Below are 14,632 nucleotides of genomic sequence, written 5' to 3'. Positions count from 1 at the left end.
CACATATATATTCAAATCAGCTTTTGGTGGCAAATACATGTAAACTGCTCTATTTCTGATATATTTATGATGTATACTCTGAGGTAGTCATTACTTTTAATAGTTTGTTAGGTCTATGTGGTTTGAAAAGGACATTATCATGAAATCATGACGGTTAAGACTTTACTTGCCAACGTTTATTGTTTACTGTCTTGCAGAAGAATAGTGATGGTGACAGCTGGCATTCTGGCATTCTTCCTAAGATTGTGGAAAATTCTTCTAAATGTTTCAACATTGAATATAATGTTTGCTCTTAAGTGTCTCATGTATACTCTTTCAAATTAAGAAAATTCCCTTCTTATTTCCAGTTTGCTAAGTTTAAAAAAAATATTTTTAATGAATGGCCACTGAGTTTTATCAGTTTTAATTTCTGCATCCAGATGATCACATAATCCTTTTCATGTGATTAGTAAATATGGTTACAATGAAATATTCTGAGGTTTAATTATTATTATTGCATTCCACTGAGTCATGATGATTATAACAGTCCACTGTATTGAAATGCTAATATTGTCTTTTGGATTTTTTTTATACATATATTAACAAATGAGATTAACCTGTATCTTATTCTCTACAATTTCTAAAACCATACCACCTGTGGTTATGGTTCCATTCATTCCACATATTTACTTGTATTTCTTTTTACTTGTTATTTATCATGGCTCACATATATTTATCAATTTCATTTTCTTATATACTTGAGATTATAGAATTCTCCCAGTGTTACCACCTTCATTAGATCTCTCATTTTTTGATATTTTTGCTTATACTTTAACAAAATTTCCATTTTCTAATCAATATCTATGTTGAATATACAGGTATTCAAATTTCCAAATGTATACACTTCTATTTTTCTTACTAATTGTCAATTACTTATGTTTAATGCCTGTAATTATATCAATATTTAGAACCCTGAGACTTCCTTTGTGATCTGGTATATAGTGAATTTTCTTAACTGTTTCTCTATTGCTTTATTTTTTACTTCATTGTGTCCTGAGACGAAGAAGCACTATTGTTACTGTGACTCTGAAAGTTCTCATTCTAGTTTTAATCCATTTTCCATTCCTATACAATGGATCAAAGTCACATTTTCAAGCATCTACAAGTCAATAGCCAATTGCCTACAGTTAAACTGTGCTCCTTCTATATATGAAACTTTTTCTTAAACTTATAAAAACCTTTTGCTTATATATTTTTTCCCTTATAATTTTTCTTTAGGTGCTTTGCGTATGTAGAATTCAATTGGATGCTTTTTTTCCTAAGAGGTTTTGTTGTGGTTGGTTTTTAAATGTTTGGACTTATTTCTGTCATTTATGTTTTCTAATTACTATGGGCTATATAGGTTTGTGCCTTGACTTTTTAAATTACAGCTTATTTAACAGTCTTTTTCACATAGATTCTTAAAGCCTTATACCTTTCCAAGACTCAAATTAATCAGTTTCTCCTTTCTTTTAAACTAAGCAGAAAGCTGCATACATTTTTATTTTTCAAAAAATTCCTTTGCCTTCCCCCACCCAATACACAGTCATCCAAAGAAATATATTCATTACTATAATCATGCCTTTTCGTCTTAGGTAATGGACCTCAAAATTTAAACACTTCCTGTTAATAAGCATAGCTTGACACTACTGCAGTGGTCCTTCTCAGGGCAGCCTATGATGAGTTTGGTGCATAAAGTAGGAAACAGGCCAAAGTGACTCATATATATATACACACACACAATCCAAAGTACTACGATAGTTCTAAAATTTATAGCTTAAAGGAATTTAAAAGGGACAATTTTCAGATATATGGGCTGTGGACGACAACACATATTTCCTACCTTCAGAGCTTTTAGCTTGCAGAACTGCACTAGTGGTTTAAAAGCCTGCATTACTTAAAGCAGTTGAAGACATATGTACTTACTGTACAGACATCATACTTGTCTCCATTGCTGAATCCACTTTTCCTTCATCTTGTGTTTCCATTGCTGATCTCTCTGTTTCACCTGGGAGTTCAGGTGCACAAGCTCCATAAAGTTCTGGGGCTGCAGCTACGTATGCTGAAGGAACAAAACTGCTACTACGCAACTTACTGACTTCTTCTTCAAGTTTTTTCTTTTCCTCAAGCAAACGAGCTCGATCTTCAGAGAGTGACTCTATCAAATCTGAAGGACCCCCCCCCAAGGTGAAATAACATTACGAAACGTTTCATGTAATTTAAATTAAAAAAAAACTTAAAAATACATTATGAAATATTACTAACCTTTATCTCGCTCTTGCTGTTGCATTGTACTTTTCAGCTTATCACTAAGATCATTGATTATATTTTCTTTTCTCATTTTCTCTCTTGTTAAAACAGTGTTAAAATTGGTCTGGAACAAGAGAATGACAACTACTTAAATTGTCTGCATGTACACAGCAACTAGGGCTAAAGAAACTAGCAAATATTTTTACATGGCACACTTGTATGTGGAGAAGATAAAGTGCAAATGACAAATGATGTTCATTTTTTAATAAGAATGCTATACTGTTTTAGGTACAATGCAACTGTGTTACCTGGTTCCATATTTAAGATATGCTCCAATTTAATACTTTGGAAATGAATTCTATTTTCTCATCACGGTCTACATATTTATTGTCAAAGCACTAGCAGCTGATTTTACTTTTTTTTTTTTTTTTAGATTCTATTTATTTATTTATTCATGAGAGGCACACAGAGAGAAAGGCAGAGACACAGGCAGAGGGATAAGTAGGCTCCATGCAGGGAGCCCGACATGGGACTCGTTCCCGGGTCTCCAGGATCACGCCCCGGGCTGAAGGTGGCACTAAACCGCTGAGCCACTCGGGCTGCCCCAGTAGCTGATTTTAAAATTGGGAGAAAGAAAGACAACAGCCTAACAAGTGCTGTTTACGTTTTCTTTAATAACCTTCTCTCTCCTGGAATCTTCCTTTTGTATTTAGCTAAATCCTGATTACTATAATAATATTTTATTGAGATGACTTTATCACATCTTCTCTTTTCTGGACATTTATAAGAGCCACTACACATCAGGTTAATATTAACTGACTTGTCCCTCTTCAATTTTTTATAAAAACTTTCCTACTGTGAAGCTCATGTATCAAAGTGCCTGCACAGGGCAGCCCCCGTGGCGCAGTGGTTTGGCGCCGCCTGCAGCCTGGGGTGTGATCCCGGGGACCTGGGATCGAGTCCCACATTGGGCTCCCTGCATGGAGCCTGCTTCTCCCTCTGCCTCTCTGTCTCTATGAATAAATAAATAAAATCTTAAAAAACAAAACCAAAACAAAGTGCCTGCACAGACCACATAAGTCCATTTGGCAATTCTCAGTGCAGTTTCTTTTATAAAGATGACTGAATTGTGAACAAATTCATTTATAAGAGTTCCATTAAGATCTTCTTGAAACTTAAAGGCAATAGATGAATGGTAAGTGATCTAAACTGACTTCCCATAGGCCCAGTATTTCCAATTCCAAAATTAAGAATCTACGATCCTTCAATCAATGCATAATGCCAACAATGCTAAAAACAGGGACTTAATAGCAATATGGAATTTTTAGATCAAGATTAGTTAATTCATTAAAGATGGAGTTAAAAATCATCTCTAGTCAGAAATGAAGATGCCTCAAAAAAGAACATTTATGATGTCTTTTGTTAAGACATTTCTCTATATATTATGCATGTACAGAAAATTAATATTTATTTATTTATTTATTTATTTTTAGAAAATTAATATTTATAACTGTGTTTCAGTTAATTCATCTCAAATATTTATAATAGCTTATTTCAGCCAATGAATTCATCCCCTACTTAATTTTGGAATCTAAAATTGCCCATGAGCTCACAAAGAGCACAGAGAGAAAGAAAGTAGGGAGTGAAAGATACATTTTATACAGAATGAATCATACAAAGGAAATGTACAACCTCGGATTTTTAAAAGAAGAGGCAGCATTAATGATCTCTTCATTGGTAATTCTTACTTAAAACTGGCAATTCCACCTCCCTGAACACTTAACTTCATTGGCTTCCATAAAGCCACATTTTTCCTTTTGTGGTTACTCTTTCTCATTCCCCCTTTTCAGGCTCTTCTTCCTTTCCCCAGGCCTTAAAACTTAAAATGTAAAGTTCCTTCAGGTTTTGAACTCTATTTCTGTATTTTTCTTGAATACTACAAAGACATTAATGTAACCACACCATTATACGTAAAGGAATATACCATATATTAAACAAACATGTATACCTACAACATGTGTGCTTGTTTCAGAAATGCATTCCTTAGGGTAAAAAAATCAGGTCACTATCTCCCTGGCCTGAGCTGTCACAGCAGACACCCACTGTCCCCACAGGTGCCCATGTCTGGCAGTTCTCCACTTTCTTCCCACCCCAGTGGGCAATGCTGATTACACAGAAATCCAACTGTGGATTCCTTTATTTGCTCTCCAACTGCTTGTCATCCAGATGCCTGAGGTGAAGCACTAGCTCTCAAACAAGGCAACCTAGTCCTTAGTGGTCTGGCTCTTGCTCCCCTCACAAGCTTGACCCTCTCACCATTCCTCAATATTATTAATAAGTGAATCAGCAAAATTCAGCAGTAGCCCACCATTATGTACCACTAGGCTGTCACATGATAAAAATTAGAGAAAGTACAAGAAATTTGTACTGATCAGCATGTAATTTATAATACTAAAATTTGAGAGCTTGGGGGAAAAGTTCAAATATATGTGAAGCAGTAGAAGCACTTCATGTTATAAAAAACTAATCTGAATTGAAAATGCTTTTATCATGAAGATGTCTAATAAATAATATCAGGGTCAATGCAGGAAAAACACATCTATGATTTAAGCCACCCTTGCTACACAAAAAAATTATATTTGTTAATTTATGTTTATCTACTTTAATTCTAAAATAAATGAAACTAGGGTGAGGGAACATACCTGTTGTTCAGCAATCAGAGATGTTCGAACATTTTGCATTTCTTCATTCTTTCTTTTCTCTTGCTCTTCAAGTTGTTCTAAAAACTTTGCTTTTTCTTCCTGAAGCTTTTCTTGAAGTTCAGCAACTAGGCTTGAAGAATCTTCTCTGGTAGATTCAATGGCAAGACTTGAAAATTTATATAGAGTATTAAAATTTTTTTGAAAATAACATGTAATCATAAGTATACCAAGTATCTTAATTAGTTGACATCAGAAAGGCTATGTATCTTCCTTAAACCTAACAGTAATTAATTGCTGTTAGAGATATTTCTATGTAAGCCCCCCCCCCCTTTTATCTGCCAAGGAAAGGGAAGCAAGTAAAATGGAAAAGTTTAACAGAGATTAAATATAGATATAAACATGGTAAAAGACTTTGATTATATTTGATAAATTCATAACTTGCTTCTGCCAGCAAGTGCAAATGTTTTCAATATAAAAAATCAATATGCCTCAAGAGCTCAGCTTCAAATTTCAGTTCTGCTAATCTTAGAAACTAGCTAGCCCTAAGGGTTGCTGGCAAAGCACCAGAGATAAGAGGACAAGGCAAGGAGAAGAGGCACAAACATAAGTTAGTAAGTATTGTAACTTCTGACACAGAAGTTAATTTTATCTGCTTTCAACCTAATAATCCTTTACATTAAAAAAAGTTTGCTCATGAAGTAATTAATCCCACCAAAGGAGTTACAAGTGTTAAGCCACAGGAGAGAGGCTATCATGTTAGCAAATATTCCCAAGGTATTTTAGTGACTAAGTCAACTGATTGCTTTAACTGTACATTTATACAACTTTAAATCACACTTTAATGTTTTGGGAATCAGGAAACATATTGAAGTTTTTAAAATTAAATTTATTTTTAGAGAGAGAGAGAACAACAAAAAAAGAGTAGAGGGAAACGCTGAGGGAGAGGGCCAAGCAGACTCTGTGCTGAGGGCAGAGCCTGATGTGAGGCTGGATCCCAAGAGCCTGAGATCATGACCTGAGCTGAAATCAAAAGCCCGATGCTCAACCAAATGAGCCACCCATGTACCCTATGGGCTCAAGAGGCATTTTATAATCAATGTGGATACTGAAATTGTTTATATTTATTGATATAATTTCATAATTCATAAAATTATACTATTATTACAGCGATTGATAATCAAAGAATTGTTAGCTGTGATTCATTCTTCCAAATTTATTAACAAAATATATTAATTCATTTTCTCCTAAGGGATGGTTTTAAATGGCCAAACACGAAATATGCAAGTTAGAGACATATTACCTCTATTAAAGTCTGAGACAGATTCTGAGTTTACAGAAAGGCTTCAATTGGGAAAAAACCTAATCTGTAATGCAGTGAAAGGATAAGGTAAGATTTGTTTTCAAGGTTTTTTTCTTTAGGGCTAGGAACGGGTATGGAAGGTAAAAATTACAGCATGGATGGAAACCCTGACAAGTTACATAAATTTTAGTGTTAGGAACTGGAATATAAATATAAACTCAACTAGTAACAATAAAGTGTTAGGGATTAAAATTGGTATAGGCAGGATTTATGTACTAGTTTTTCTTCAATACTGTTTGGCCAATATCTACCTTTGGCAATTATGAAACATACTTTGAATAATTACCCCTACAGTCATAGAACAGGTGAAGTGTTATAAGAAAAGCAAAAAGCCATGTTTCACACAGGTAAGCAAGGCTGACCATAGTGGTAAATGAAGTGAATGAAGTCAGACAAGCAAGGGGAAATCCAATCATGACCAGAAAACATTCTGGGTTTTATTAGAAGTACAATGTAAAGTCATTACAGAATTTTTTCTACAGAGAATGACAAAGTATAAATTTAGGTCTGTAAAAGACTGTTGTGAGGATATTGGTAAGAATACTGGAATAGAGTAACAAAGGAGGGAGGAGCACCTGGGTGGCTCAGTTGGTTAAGCATCTCCCTTTGGCTTAGATCTTGATCCTGGGGTCCTGGGATGGAGCCCTGTCACATTCCCTGCTCAGTGGGGAGTCTGCTTCTCAATCTCCTCCCTGCTCTCTCTCAAATAAATAAAATCTTAAAAAAAAAAAAAAAAGAGTAGGAAGTTTCAGCATGAGAAAGGATGTTAAAATCCTTTAAGAGTATGGTCTGACTGCATGTACATGCACAAAGATGGGTGGTATTTATAATTTCTAAGTGTCATGAAACTTTGAGTTGCCTGGTACACCCTGGGGAAGTGTTCCCTTTACCTCAAGGATCAATGCTGTGCTAAGATGAGGCAGGTATGGGAGAAGATAGTTTTCAGCACACAAGAATGTAAAGACATCATTGTCTCTTTGTAAATACACAATCATTCCAAATACCCAGAATGAGCACATTAAATGATTAGGTATATGCTGATTCATAAGGTAAAAAGACTCTTGGTACCAAAAGCAAATAAAGGAGAGCTTATGACACTAAGGTCAATAATCATACTGTGTTGGAGACAGGTTTCTTGGGGTTTTATATGCTGCTATGTCACATTGCTTGAGGCTCCTATCAGAAAAGGTTCCAGGGAACTGTTGGCCACATCATTCTGTTGTGCTTTACATTACTGTACAACCTCAAATGGTCTGAAATAGTAACAGCTAAAGTAAGTTTTATTTTTTATAGCACTACCGCCTTACTTTCTTTGGGGAGTAAGTAGATGTGTGTGTGCTGGGTGAGAGGGAAGACACGAGGAAAAGATTACAGTATCTCATAATTAAGAATATATTTGGTTTAGCAATACTGGCATAGAAATCTAAGGAATCTGGAGTGTGTGAGTAGCTCAGTGGGTTAAGTGTCTGCCTTCTACTCAGGTCATGATCCCAGGGTCCTGGGATCAAGTCCTGCATTGGGCTCCCTGATCAGAGGGGAGCCTGCTTTTCCCTTTCCCTTTGTCTGCTGCTTCCCTTGGTTGTGCGCATGCTCTCGTTAGATGAGTAAATAAAATCGTAAGAAATCTAAAAACGCTTATCAATACAGTTTGCTACCCCAAACTAAACTTAAATAATCCTGTCTTATATTAAAACCCTTAAAAAGGCCTGGAAATTAGAACTAAAGGAAGCAAGATACATTTGTTATCAGCTGGAACGCTTTCATACCCTTAGACAGAACCTGAAATAAAGCATTTCTGGTTAATAGGTTACCCCACCATTAACAAATTAGTGTATGCTAGCAAAAAGATTCTATTATACTCAACACTTCTAGGAACTAGAAAACTTGTGTTGAATACAAAGTAGATTGTCACAATGCTTGAACTATTTCCTATCATTTGGGTCTACCAAACAAATATTATCATGGAGTTTTTAAACTGTTTTTATGATGTTAAAAATAGATGAAAATTATAAAACTGAAGTGCTCCTGTTGTACTCATCCAAATCTACATCAACTCCCAGGAGGCATGGCAATCAACAGTGTTGTACATAGATTTGCAAACTCCACACACGTGCACATTCTCTACACTCATTTTCTTTGTACACAGGTGTATGAGAGAGCCTTTTTCCCCCTTAAAAATAATGTATATTGGGATCCCTGGGTGGTGCAGCGGTTTGGCGCCTGCCTTTGGCCCAGGGCGCGATCCTGGAGACCCGGGATCGAATCCCACGTCGGGCTCCCAGTGCATGGAGCCTGCTTCTCCCTCTGCCTGTGTCTCTGTGCCTCTCTCTCTCTGTGACTATCATAAATAAAAAAATAAATAAATAAATAAAAAATAAAAAAAAAATAATGTATATTACTGATTTTAATTTTCCCCAGTTATATAGGAAAAAACATCTTATTTTAATTCTGTATTTCCATAATCCCAAGCAGATTGGAAAGCTATTCACATATTAGCTATTTCTTCATCGATCTGGTTGTTTCTATCTTCTGTTCATTTTTCTAATGAACAACTTGCCTTTTTCTAATTGACTTGTGGGAGCTTTTTAACATTATGAATAAAATTAATATCTTATATTTTGCTGATGCTTCTCCCATGCAGTTGGTTTCTTCATGCAATCTCTGGCATACGAACAAGCAAATAAGTGGTGGAAAGGAGGGAGTTGTGCTATGCAGTGTCATCACCTCAGCATCATTTCTTCTTAAAGATTTCCTCATTCTTTTTCAAGCGTTTCTACTGTATGACAGAGAAACCTAGAACTACATTTGTCCAGGATGACCTTCCCAGTAAGTTCAGAGTTCAAATTTGTCAATGAAAGATACCCACACAAGATCTGGAATGTTAAATGAGAGTTTGTCATTCTAAGAAGTGACTATGACCAGACATGTGGGCTACATGAGGGGTTTCCAAGTGAACTACCTGCAGTGGTATCACAGTAGACAACTGGTGGAAGTCTCCAAGGAACTATAAAAGAGATTGTTTTCTAAACTCAATCCTAACAGATACAAGTATGGTCCTTGGGGGAAAAAAAAAACAAAGATAGGAGTCCGGAATTGATTCTCTGATCTTCGATCTGAAGACACTGGCCTCACTGCCAGTGCAAAATGGAACTCTGGGAGATTAGGGCATTCCATGGCAGAACAGCTAATACCTATAGTTGTGTGGATCAGGTGACTAAAGGTGGCAAGGTTTTAGAGATGGCACAGCTGTCCCTACTATCCCAATAAGCCTCTTTTCCCTCATCTGAGAAGATTAGTGTCACCTTGCCTGAGGTCCCCATCTCAACAAGTAGATCTTTTCAACAAGCTGATCCTTCTCAAATGGCTCCCTTACTATTTACTTACAGACTCATCTCTACTTTCAAATCCCCAGATCCCAGAGGAGCTGAAAATCAAACCAAGGAGGAATTACAACTGCAAAATTTTGCATTTATTTTGGTAGCAATATAGGAGATATATATGGGGATGGATCCAACAGGAGTTAGAAAAGGAAAGGCAAACATAATGGTAACTTGGGCCGATATTATCTGTATTGATACAATAATCAGAGACTCTAGATTGATTCAATGTTAACAGCTTGCTAAATTTATTGCTGGAAATTTGGACCTAACAGCCAACATCAAAAGAAAATAAAATGTCAAAATAAGATAAATGTCAAAATAAGATATTCTAGACCACAGGCAGGCAAACAATGGCCTGCAGGCCAGATCCAGCCTTTACCTGTTTGTACAGTTGAAGTTGTACTGCAACACAGCCATACCATTCATTTATATTGTCCCACCTCTCTCTTGCTAGTTGAGTAGCATGGCTAGAAACCATATCACCCACAAAGTCTTAAATATTTACAACGTGGCCCCTTCATACAAAGTTTGTCAACCGGTCTCTGTATCAAGGATTCTCAAATTGTGATCCACAGAACCTTGGGGGTGACTAGAACACTTTCAAGAGATCAGCAAAATAAAAACTATTTTCATAATAATACTAAGATGATATTTATCTTTTACACACATTTGCACAGGTGATAAAATCGCTGACACCTTAACATAAAGATGATAGTGCCAAACTGTACTTTTGGGTTTTTGTTTCCTTTACATCAAGGCACTCAAAGTGGGGAAAGGAGTCATTGTTTCCTTTACATCAAGGCACTCAGGTTTATTCTGGAATATACATGATGTATTAAGAATTATTACTATTGAATCCTGACCACTGAGTATGCACCTTTTTAGTATTCAGTGTGATGAGTACACATAAAGTAGTTCTGCCACTTATAGAAATATGTCTGTCTCACAGAAAAGTACTTGTACTTTTTTTGCTGTGTGCTGAATTTGCTACGTTTTTCATGCTCTACTATTTCTATTTGAAAAATGACAATCTTTGGTTATTTAGATTTGGATTTTCAATAGAACATTTTCTCAAAAATGACCAATGTGGGCTTATTACTTCAATGAACAACTAAGATAATTTATTACCAATGGTAAAATAGATTGTTTAAAAATAAATTAGAATTTTAGAAAACTTGAGGCACCTGGCTGGCTCAGTCAATAAAGTATGTGACTCTTGATCTTGGGCTCATGGGTTCAAGCCCTACAATGGGCACAAAAATTATTTAAAAACCAAAAAAAAAAAAAAAAAAATTAGAAAACTTATACCTGCCACTATGAGCTTGAGAACTTTCTAGTACCTTAAGATCTTTCTCATAAAATTGGTAGGTGTGTGAACACATCCAATTTTTCTGTCAATAAAATATGTCAGTATTTATAAGATATGCATAACTCAGTGAACCAGTTTTTCAAATGACTAATTCATTGTGCTACAAAAATCATGCATGGGTAAAATAACCACTTAGAGTGGAAGACAGTTCAATAATATTAGCATAAAATGAAAAATCCATCTGACAGTTTCATATTCCATATTGAAACTAATGTTTAAGAAATTATCATTTGTTGGATTTTGAATTAGTATCAAGGAAATATCCACAAGTATCTGAAAATTATATGTAAGTGAAAGGTTGCATTTTTATCATAATCAAAAGATAGTGCAATAGATTGCATGCAGAAGCAGATATGAGAATCCATTAAGCCACACATTAAAGAGATGTGCAAACATATAAAACGACACTCTTCTTTTCTTTTAGAAAATAGTTTTTTTTAAAGAACACATTTACTGATCCTTGGTCTTGAGGAAGGCATCCAAAGAATGATGGTGATAGGCACAGTGGAAGTGCTTCATCATTTTTATCTTGGGTGGATCCATAGAATATAGCTTTCAACCAAGGCATTAAGAAAGTCAACTTCAAAAAACTCTGTAGTGGTGCTCTGCAGGACAGGGATAGCAGAGGGAGATGAAATCACTGAAATTCAATGAATTTAATGGAAATGACAGGATTCTGGAGTGGTAGAGGTCAATTAGTGGCACTTAACCAAAGACATGAGGTGGTATATTACAGGCAGCAGAGTCAGAGCAGCAATCATAAGGTCTGACCCAGAAAAATCTTTGGCACTGGCTGTCCACAGGGCTATGACAGAATGGGATGATAAAGGATGATTAAACTTTTTTTTTTTTAGCTGTTTTTTAAAAACTCAGTATCTAGTGCTCAGAGAGCTGATTTAACTAAATAAAGAGAATCACCATCCCTTACCTAATCCCAAGATTTGAGTCAGTCACCAACTATAATGCCAAAGTTTTATAATGCTGTCTCCTTTATAGCCTTTGGCACAGACCTATGCCTACTTTTCAGGCTGAGTGTGTATTCTGGGAAAGTAACTAACCAATTTTGGGGGGACTAAAGAATACTGGCTCTGAGGGGACTCTAATGCCACTGTGGTCCACCAGGAGATTACTGATAGCCATGAGATAAATGGAGTTTGGGTCCAGTGGGTCCCTTTACCAAAGACACACGATACATCCTTACATCTAGAATCTCTAGTGGAACAGACATAAAAGCAAAACTCCTTGTTGGTTCCCTTCCTAAAATTACTATGATAAAGAAGTCAAGTAGAATCCCTAAAACAATCTCTCACTTCGTATAATTTCTATAACATTCTTAGTCAACTTAAGTATGTGTCCTGTAGAAAACATACAAAAACAAGCGATGGATTCTTATAAATTTAATCAGGTAGTGACTCCAAGAAAACTGTTATTTCACATATGACTTCTTTGCTGGAGGAATCAACAAGGCACCATTATTTGACATGGAACTAATGATTTAGTGATTTCTTCCCTCTTCATAGCTATAAGCAAACACTAGGGGCTGACAAACTTTTTACAAAGGGGGGGGGGAGAGTAAAATGTGAGATGATCTGCAATACCTACTTAATTCTTCCAAAAGCAACCACAGGCAACAAATAGGTAAAGGAACAGGCATCTGTGTATTCAAATACAGCTGTATTTGAGTGGTAAGCAGATTCTCACCGGCCAGTTTGTCAACCCCTAGTCAACTACAAGCAGCAGTAACATTTTACCTATGGCAACAGCAATACACTTCCAATGTCTTATCTCTGGATTATACCAGTTCTCCAGTCCTGGGTTAAAATCTAGTTGGCAGGGGATATTGATCTTCCTGCTATTGCTTAAGATATCAATACTAACCTGAGACAGGGGTGGGGGAAAAACAGACATCATACTAATCCAATACATTTATGGCATTTGTGCTCCTTAGGCTGAGTAAATAGGAAGCAGCAACTACCTGAGTTACCAAAGCAAGACACGTGAGTGCCAGAGGATGAACAATAAAGTCCATGAATTCAGGACCTTGTCAGCACAGTGAAATTTCTAAATATCCAATGGTCCAGTCAATGAATGTCCCCTCTAAAGTGAAGGGACAAGCTGCTTGTAGGTGAGCATCTCTGAAGTTTGGAGGCAATATATATAGTACATTTGGGCATGCTACTCTGACTCATTTATGAAATAACTCCCTGTTCTGTGTGGCTCTGGCCCTTGAGCTACACTTCCCAGAAGATGTTTCAAGTGTCTGTAGCAGAAATGTATATTGTTAGAACATCTGGCAAGTTTTGTAGGAGAATCACAGTTGAGACTCTTAGAATTCCGAAGTGTATAACTATTTTCCTATTGTAAAGTAGCCATGGCCTGCTATTGGGTCTGTAGAGATTAAAAGATTAATCATGGTCCCCCAATTTAAAGTGTGTCTTGTGCTACCCATCATAAAGTGGGTACTAATACTGTCTAAGCCACCAAGCCATCAAGTTGGGTATAAAGAGCAACATTCCATCATAAGTTAAACATGGCATACATTAGATCCAACAAAATATGGCACAAGTACAAAAAGATCAAGATTCAGGTTCCCAAGGTACCTTCTACTGCTACATTGCCTCCTTACTCTCCAACATGACTCTGATGCTAACTATGAGTGGAAAAAACTGGTAGGCCTGGTTTCATACGATTCTGCAAAATATACTGACACTATTCAAAAGTATAGTTGAGGTATTAGAGACCCAGTGGAGAGTGGCTCTAAAGAACAGTAGTGAAGGGAAATCCTCCCAGCAGGAATATGTCAAGCAGTATACTTGAAGTTACTTAAGAGGAGAAATGGTCAGGGCAAAGATTTGCAGTGATTCATGGAGACTGGCCAGCCAAGGTGTTGGCTAGATAGTGAGGGGTGGAAGAAACCGGACTGAAATCTGGTAGGAATATTTCTGGAAATGAAATATGGATCGGCCTCCTGAAATGTGCAGGGTAGGTAAGAATGAGGAGATGTAAATTCTCTGAGTATACTATGTCTGACTATGAAGAATCTCTTAATAATCAGATGGGCAATCTGATTATTCTGTGACTATTCAACCAGTCCTATTCAAAAGGCTGACGAACAACTGTCCATACAGGCAGGAGGTGAAGTTACATATGGGCTCAGCAATATGGATTTCTATACATCTAGTAACCAGCAGTGAACTCGATACTGCTGTGCTTTTCTAGGAGACTCGCCAGCTACTGGATGGCAGGCTGATTACACTGGACCGCTTCTTCATAAAAAGGACAGTAATCTGTCTTCACAAGAATAGTCTATTATTCTCCATATACAATTACCTTCCATGCCCATATTATTTCTACAAGAACCATTCCTGAACATACAAAAAGGCTTATTCACTGTTAACGATATTCTACTTGAACTGCTTCTGAACAAGGAATTTCATTGTGCAAAGATATGTAGCCATAGCCTCATGTCCATGAAGTCACTTATCTTACCTCGTATGCCAATCCTTAAAGTAGCTGGTTTGATACAACTGTGGATCAACGTATTAAGAACTCA

General features: G+C 36.4%; 1 protein-coding gene across 2 annotated transcripts in view; it reads right to left on the bottom strand.

The window, feature by feature from the left end:
* Positions 1 to 14,632, bottom strand: part of RB1CC1 (RB1 inducible coiled-coil 1) — a 98,303-nt gene that overhangs the window by 16,931 nt on the left and 66,740 nt on the right. For both annotated transcript variants that reach the window (XM_041768476.1, XM_041768477.1), the window contains exons 16-18: positions 4,971 to 5,136; positions 2,284 to 2,392; positions 1,945 to 2,185 (exon numbers count right to left, since the gene is read on the bottom strand). In XM_041768476.1, coding sequence (XP_041624410.1) covers positions 1,945 to 2,185; positions 2,284 to 2,392; positions 4,971 to 5,136 — 516 coding nt within the window. The remainder of the gene's footprint in view (positions 1 to 1,944; positions 2,186 to 2,283; positions 2,393 to 4,970; positions 5,137 to 14,632) is intronic.

Source organism: Vulpes lagopus, chromosome 9 (genome assembly GCF_018345385.1).
Source record: "Vulpes lagopus strain Blue_001 chromosome 9, ASM1834538v1, whole genome shotgun sequence".
Taxonomy (NCBI): Eukaryota; Metazoa; Chordata; class Mammalia; order Carnivora; family Canidae; genus Vulpes; species Vulpes lagopus.
The sequence above is the reverse complement of the archived record's forward strand: the minus strand, read 5'-3'. Positions and strand labels throughout refer to the sequence as shown.